The sequence below is a fragment of the Apaloderma vittatum genome, unplaced genomic scaffold (assembly GCF_000703405.1).
Source record: "Apaloderma vittatum isolate BGI_N311 unplaced genomic scaffold, ASM70340v1 scaffold38555, whole genome shotgun sequence".
Taxonomy (NCBI): domain Eukaryota; kingdom Metazoa; phylum Chordata; class Aves; order Trogoniformes; family Trogonidae; genus Apaloderma; species Apaloderma vittatum.
The window spans coordinates 1-8,199 of record NW_009716057.1 but is presented as its reverse complement, the minus strand read 5'-3'; the positions used below and the strand labels follow the sequence as shown (position 1 = coordinate 8,199).

The window sequence follows — 8,199 nt, the reverse complement described above, 5'->3', positions numbered from 1 at the left end:
CACAAGGCTAAAGTCAAGTGAACATACTTAAGACGAATCAGGAAACAAAAGACTTGAAAAAAAAGGCTCTTTTCAGAGCCACCCACAAAATCATAGAAGACTGAGTCGCTCTTTTATTTTCAGTGAGTGCAAGTAGAAACATGTAAGCTGTTTGCTCGTAAGATGTTTCTTCTAACTCTTGCTTTTCTGCATTCTTTCCTGCCTAAAGTTTGGGAGGGGTTTGTGTGTCTTTGACAATGCTAACTTGCTTTTTAAAAAATTCAACTAATTCGTTGAAGTATTCAATTTATGTTTTATAATTTATTTTTAATAAAAGATGTTTTGATAAAATGTACATTTGTAATGCAGCTATGTTTGTATGATATTGGAGCAAGTATTGTGTCTCCTGATAAGCAGTCTCTGTTATTTGTGCTCTGCGGCACTTATCAGATGATCAGATAAACCGAAGGCTTTGTATAAGTTTACATTATTTTTCCTCTGTTGCAGACTGTCAGAGTAGCTAATCGTTGTTCCAACTTCGGACAACGTGGAGTGTTCGAACTCAAGAGAGAAGTGGTGGGGGAAGCTGGAAGCAAAACACCCCAAAATGAAACCCCGAAGAAATCACGCCGTCGGTCCTAGTAGTGACCGACGAATTCTTTGTGACTAATTCTTTGTCAATGGGAGACTACCTCAGGCCCCTTGTTGATTTGAAGATTTCACCTCATTTTAACACTACAAAGCTAGAGTCCTGCTGGCTTTCCTTGGCAGGATTAACTGCAGAGCCCTGAGAGAGTTTCAGGCAGGTCAGGGTTAACAGTGTTCTCAGTGAGATGCCTCATGTGACCTGCCACCTGTCTGACGGGCTCTGCGTTACACTAGGAAGTGCACTATCGCTCTACTGGCTGGTTTGCCCCCCTTCTCTTTTCAGGGGTTTTCGGGTGCCTAGCTCGATTTAAGAAGCAAATAGGGGTTTTTTTAATATATGTTGCTGTTCTTGAAGGGCCCACAGTGTTGTCATTTCTCTGCTTTGGTGCTGTACTTTTTCCTTCTGGTTTTAGCTTGTCGGTTTTTGAGCCTTGCAGTCTTGTGCAGGCTCTTTATTTTCACTGTATGGAGACAGACATGGTTTTGGTCATCATCTTGGCAGCACAGGAGCTATTTTCAGTATAACCATAGTTTTCCCTATCTCCGCTATCCAGTACAGGGAAAAGAGAGGTGTGAGTTAACATATATGTGGACCTGGTGTTCACCGAGTTTAGCTTTCCTAAAGTTTAGTTGGTAATAAGTTCATCTGCAGGGAAGGGAAGTTTCCGCTCCCCTCTGTGCCTCCATATAAAGAAACTGCCATCTTTGTTTTGGAACCTTGGGGGACTGTAGCAAAAACGGGAAGGGTCCTGTGAAACCCTCTAGCTACATGTACATCATCTCAATCATCTTCTCGAGCATTTAAATTCCAGCTTCTAGACTAAAAACTTTCAAGAGGAAAGTCTTTTGGATTTTCTTCACTTATAAATGAATGCTTAGGTATAAAGAGTACAAATGCAATAGTACAGTAGATATAGTATTCCTTATTATTCTTATAGTTATTCCTCTTATTTTCCTGTTGCATAATGTGTTTAAGCATCATGTAGCCCTATTTTAAAATCCTTTAACTGGGAAAAGAAAAAACAACAACCAAACACAAAAAAAAACCCACAAAAGCAAACCAAGAAAACCCATGATAGGGCTTTGTGAAATTTAAACTGCGAAGGGCCACAAGGCCTCTAATGTACATTGTACAGCCAGCCAGTTTTGTGAAGATATTTCATAGCTGTGGTCCACTGGAACTAGGCTGAGTGGGCAGACTGGTTTTCAAAATATTATTTCTTAAGAAGGTGAGTATGAACACCGAGTCTCCTATAAACCGCACAGACAGATTCCCGGTAATTTCTTTAACATTCACTCGGTTTTGCAACAGCAGAAAAGGGGCGAACAAGGTAAAAAGGCCAGTGTCCAAGAGACAAAGAGAAATCTGCTTCCTCCAGCACGTGTGAATGGAACCACTTAGCGACTCTCTGAGGAGCCGGCGCTCAGGGCTGCCTGGAGAGGGGCAGCTCATCCCCCCCGGGCACCCCTGGACCCCACCCGGCCGGTCCTGCTGCGGTGCAGTTTGGCCGCTGGTGGGGCAGCTGCCATTATACACCTCCCCCTCACCCCTGGCGTTTGAGGAAAGGGTCTTCCCGGGCTGGTTTATGCGCAGTTGGGATTTGGAGGCCGAGCGGACGATGCTGCTCTGCGGCATCCTCTAAAGCCCCCCTGCCCCGCGCTACAAGAGACGCCCGGTAATAGTGGGGAGAAGAGTAAAGTAAAGGGTCTTCCGGGAAGAGTAGAGTATTCCCCCCGGAGTTGTAAATCGAGAAACAAGCTCCTTTTCAGTATTTTTAACTCTTTCGTTACCATTATCAAGATATAAACCCATAGGGTGAGCGGAAGAGTTCATGTTATTCAGTTCAGACAAACGCTGTAAACAAACCTCAGTTCTGAAACTTCCTTGTTGTTTACATCCTGTGCCATTTCCTGCCGAGAAAGTCTTTGGTCCAAGCGTTCTCCGGTGGAAAACACTAAAAATGAAAAAAGAATAAAAGACTTATCTGTGTTCATGGTGTTATGAAAAGGGGTAATCGCTCTGATTGTCTTTCTCAAGGCCTCATTGTTTGATTTTTGTCCCGTCAATAAATGCTGATTTAGAAACTGCTATTATGTGTGAAGTACAACACATACACACCCTATGGGTTTTTTAGAGGCATTTAATTATCCTTTAAGGCTAAAACTCCAGGAGATAAATATGCGTTATACCCCGTGACTAATTCGCTTCTTCCGTGGGATTTGTACTAGTGATTTCAAAAAGCGGAGTTTAAAAGCCCCTGCAGGTAGGGAGTGGAAGCGATTGCGATAAATTGTCTGGGCTTCCTGAGCCAGCCCAGCTGAGCCCAGGCGCCCGGGTTTGCCGGTGATGCGGTCAGTCAGGTCTGCTGGTGCTTGGAGCACAGGAGGAGGCCTAATTAAAGATGTATTTGATGTGTAGAAAGTTTTGGGCTATGTCATTCATAGGATGATTCTTGTCCTCTTTTCTAAGCGGGATGATTAAAGACACTGCTATACTTATCCTTTTGAGCTTGCTGAATCTTAGGTCCTGTGGAAGAGTCACAGACTCCTTTACAGTATATAGACAATGTCACCTCGCTTGCAAGAATCGTATATTAAAGACATTAAAAGAAGTGCTTGACAGGATTATCCTGAGCTGTCACCGGATTGCAGCCAACTGAACGATTTCCTTATCAAGAACAAACCTCCTCTTTGGCACTAGTTCACCCGGACTATACCCCTACAGTGGCACTGGGTCAGGGGTAGTATCCAAAAAAAACACCTGAGACCCCCATTTTGTGGGCAATGAGGCCAGAAATTGCTGTAATGGAACCTTAGGCAGAGGCAGTAGATAGTTGTGGTTTATGTACTACTTACGCAGAGTTTATGTTACTTTTGTACTATAAATACCAATGCCTTTTCTTACTAGTGTTCTTTATATATGGAAATTTCCATCAAGCACTCTGTGTAAAATAAAGCAATCTCTCCTCCCTAAATACCATCTTGTGCATTTTGGGAGTTAGAGTTTTGACAATAACACTAAACATGTGATGTCTGAGAACACAAGGCAAAAAAAAAAAAGTATCATGTGGAGCATTCAGAATGTCTTACACTGCAGCGGCTACTACTTGCCGCAACAGGAAAGGGGGATGCATGCATGAGATGGATGCATTTCTTCATAGCTCTAATGTTGCGCAAAGCTTGTTCAAGATCCTTTACTCTGCCACAAGTCCGAATTTCAAGTGTAACTCTTCATGTGTGTACTCTTATTCTATTTCCCTATGACACTTTCAAGTATAAAATCTACATGCAGTGCAAGTAGGACTACAAGTACAAAAAGGCTGTGGATTTTACTGGTCATAAAAATTCAAATATGTCCTGATACTCCATTCATACACAAGGTACTTATTTGCTAGTTTTAGAATGCAAGTACATCCAGAATTGTTATCTGAGCTTTCCTGTGTTAAAAAAATCCAACAAATGAAGAGAAAAATCCCACAACAAAACTCCACAAACCTTTCTGGTTAATACTTACGCAATTTTTGGTAAGGAATCATTACTGTTATGGAACAACATTTCCTTTAGACCAGGATAACAAATAATACTTTGTGGCCACCAAAGAAATCCATCCCAAAACCAAACTAATTTTTTCTACCTACATAGGCTTCTGGTTCTGTGACCCCAGTCCCTGAAGAAAGACCTGCTCCTGCTCACTGTAATGCTTCTTTCTTTCCTGCAGGTATGTGAGCTGAGAAGGGAGAAGGTGTTCTAGACAGCATTCCCCTGTGCTTCAGGTGCTTTTCTCCAGTGATATTTGCATCATGTCGTGAGCTGTGTTGTGCACTGACACAGCACAACCCTGAGACCAGGTTTTTGGAACCCAAGGCATGTTCTCAGTACTGGCCAGAAGCATTTCTTCAAGTTGTGTGTGAGATCAAGTCTTTTTCTTTAGCTGCAGTTAATACTTTCCCCCTCAATGCTAATTGTTTTGAAGTATGTTACTTTCCATTAAAATTAGAAAAGCTTTCTGAGGAACTAACATATCAATAATTTGTCCTGTGTGTTGAATAATTATAATATAAGGTAATTAGGAAAATCGGCTTGTTTACAGAAGCACTAGAAGCTGAAGTAGTTGAAGGCTTAGGCTGCAAGAGCTGGCCAAGAGTAAAGTTTTTAATAAAACTAATGCTTCAAGCACAGAACTAGCTGAAACCAGAAGGTGCAAGTTGAATTAAGCAGGACCAAGGAAACAATTCAAAGAGAGTGAGGTAACTTCAGAAGGTGGCCAGCCTAGTGACCGGGAAAACCAGGAAAATCAAGAGCTCACTGACCACAGTTAAGTGGTTGGACTTGGAGATTGGGTGATGGGTGGGATGGGTATAACTTCGGGTTGCGATCTGCAGTAGGGGTCCCTTTTTGGAGACACTCAGCTCTGCATGTTGGATAAACAAATCACTTATTTACTCAGCAGATTGGTGACCTGCCTTCTTTGAACAGGAGCCTAGGGCCAAGGCCCGCTGAGGTGGCACCTGCATAATTCAGACCATGGTCTAGGTGGTGGCATCATAATTCCTAGTGCACCAAGATGATGCATTTGAACACTACAATCGTACTGTTGATGGATGATGTAATCTCTGTGGAGTGGATTTAAGAATACAAGGAACATTACTCAGAATTGAATAGGAAAGAACTTCACAGAACATGAATGATGGAAGAATATGCTGTCATACGGCTTTATACTCATATTGTTTGCTTTATTGATTGTTCATTCCTCTATGGGATTAAATTACGTTTGCTATTCTTGCTGAGCCTAAATACCACTGCTCTTACCTCTGGTGAAAAGAGAAAGTACACAAAATTTTCAACAGCAGTTGCTTTTATAATTTCAGACTTTGGTCTCAGCACTAATAGAAAAATAACAGATCTGATGACATGTGTAGAGATAGAAATGCTGTGCTTACATTATAGCCTCCTAAAATTGCCTTATCAGTCATATTGACATCAGAAGAAATAGTAAACAACATTTTATTTTCTGGTAAGAGTTTCATGAGCCAAGAAACAATTTCAGATACCAAAACAAACTCTTTTTTAAAACACAAAAAAAGAAAAAATAAATCCCTGGAAATTTCTGTAAAAACAGAGTGTATGCACAGAGCGTACAAAAACAGGAAAGATGAGAAGAAAAAAATAATGCTTATGGATTCCCAAGCTGGGAGACCAGAAGGCACCACTGGGCTTCTACTCTAACTCCAGTGACAGGCCTGCCCTGTAATAGTCACACTTTGAACTAGGATCTTTTTAACGTAACTGAATTTTACTTTTGTGCAACTGATTACAGAGAATAATAGCCACTGATAAATTCTTCTGATCATCATTATCACTGTCCAAATATGAAGATTTTTTATAATATTTTCTAGAGTCACTTTCTAGTGACCCACGCATCCCCTTACACAAAACCCTAGAGACTGTAACATACCATGCTTTATTCACATTTTTAGTTATTGGATATATAGAGACACAGAACATGCAAACTTAGTTTCAGAGTTTTCACTGAGGCACTTGGAGAACAGATCTCTAAACTCCATTTGAAGCTGCTGAAGTCTGAGTAGAATACTTCCCATCGCTTATCTGAAATCCAATTTGAGATGTTTCCATTAGCCTTCAAGCTGAAATTAACTTTGATAAATTGGTGACAGATTTCAGAGGAAGCTGGTATCTGTCCCTGCACTACCAAACAGCACACAGTCAGTACTAGAGAGGCTGACTTTTGTGATGCTGTGGTCCCTGTATGAACTAATTCTGCTCAAAAGTCCACAGAATATGCTTGGACTTCAGGTTTATTTTGATCCAGTTTGAGAGAAGGAGATAATGGTTTTGAGCTGCATCTACAGCAGCATTTTATTATTTCAGAATGTGATGGAGTGATTCAGAAAGCCTGTGTTTTGAGGCTGGAAGACTTTTGGGCCCATTAGGATGTAGATAATAAATTCTGATAGTTTATGAACTAAGCCAGCTAGCTTTTTAATCTTTTTTTTAAAAAAAAAATTAGTGACATATAAATATATGAAAAGTCAGATAGGGATGAAATAACGTTAACCTTCACTTTGTCTTTGATTAAAAGGGTATATTCCCTACCTAAAGAAGTTGTAGTGAGAAGCTATGCAAGTTAGTGTAAAAATTACATGCACGGAAGTATTAAGAAAATTGCTGAAGGTAACTTTTAGAAAGGACTTCTGTGTTGTATTAATCACTGTGCTAGCAGTAAAGTTAATAAGCTAAATATCACTAGTAATAAATAACTTCTTTTACAGTACAATGCACCGCAGACAACTCATTTGTACAAAAAAAAAAAACCACCCAAAACATCACTTCCCCAAAACACACAAAAAAAAACCCACTTGAGCACCATCAAGTGGTATGTTGTGATAGCAGCTACAACGAAGTATGTGGAAGCTTCCCCTAGTAATGATTTCAATCCTTCCCCGATTAGAAAATGGCAGCTTTGTTTCACCCTCAATTTACAGCACACCACATAGTCTTAAATAGAAACGTATTGCAAAAGATATATATAGCACGTTAGAACTGTAATAGTAAGTAAAATTAGGTAGAGTATCACCTAGAAATAAAAATTAAATAGTAACCACTTTAACTGAAGTACAATATGCTGACCAGATAAAGATTGTGATCCTCAATACGTAAAAACTGAGAGCAACATTTTATCGAAATTAAGTGGGACTTTATAAACGAATGTAAATAAGCACTTACGTTAACGAATTAAAACCTTGTTTTCTCATTTGAATGTACAGCCCTTTTAATGAGAAAATAGGTGGCTCTTAAAAGAGCCTTTGGGTTAAAATTGTCGGTCCGAGGCGCTCTACTTGGAGCTGGTGTACTTGGTGACAGCCTTAGTGCCCTCGGACACGGCGTGCTTGGCCAGCTCGCCGGGCAGCAGGAGCCGCACGGCCGTCTGGATCTCCCGCGAGGTGATGGTCGAGCGCTTGTTGTAGTGCGCCAGGCGCGACGCCTCGCCGGCGATGCGCTCAAAAATGTCGTTGACGAACGAGTTCATGATGCCCATGGCCTTGGACGAGATACCCGTGTCGGGGTGGACCTGCTTCAGCACCTTGTACACGTAGATCGAGTAGCTCTCCTTACGGCTCTTCTTGCGCTTCTTGTCGCCCGTCTTCTGCGTCTTGGTCACCGCCTTCTTAGAGCCCTTCTTAGGCGCAGGGGCGGACTTAGCCGGCTCAGGCATGATTGCAAACACACCTCTCTCACAGTCACCTCTACACACTCGCACGCTACTGCAGCAGTAACTAACGCCAAGTGGCCCCGTACCACCTATTTATACATCTCTTATGCAAATGAGCAGAATTCCTCCTGAAGACTTTCATTGGTCAGAACACAACCGTGCACCACAACTCTCTTACTACCGCTTTCTATTGGTCGAAATTGGATCCAAATTCTGATTGGCTGCTGCGAGGAGACCTACTTCTCAGCCTATCAGCGAAGGGGCGAGGTGACTAAGCGAGGCTATAGCTGGGGAGCACTAGTAGGTAGCTCCGTTGTGCTGGTGATTGCCTTTAGAAGCGA

The 8,199-nt window shown here is 41.6% G+C and overlaps 1 protein-coding gene across 1 annotated transcript; it reads right to left on the bottom strand.

Moving 5' to 3' along the window:
- Positions 1-7,407: 7,407 nt before the first annotated feature.
- On the bottom strand, positions 7,408-7,884 carry LOC104269508 (histone H2B 1/2/3/4/6-like). The gene has a single exon (XM_009869391.1). The coding sequence runs from the start codon at positions 7,859-7,861 to the stop codon at positions 7,481-7,483; it is 381 nt and encodes a 126-aa protein (XP_009867693.1). The 5' UTR covers positions 7,862-7,884; the 3' UTR covers positions 7,408-7,480.
- Positions 7,885-8,199: the final 315 nt, after the last annotated feature.

What these genes read in the sequence shown, in the direction of transcription:
- LOC104269508 (XM_009869391.1), bottom strand. Translation starts at nt 7,861, where the DNA reads ATGCCTGAGCCGGCTAAGTCCGCCCCTGCGCCTAAGAAGGGCTCTAAG.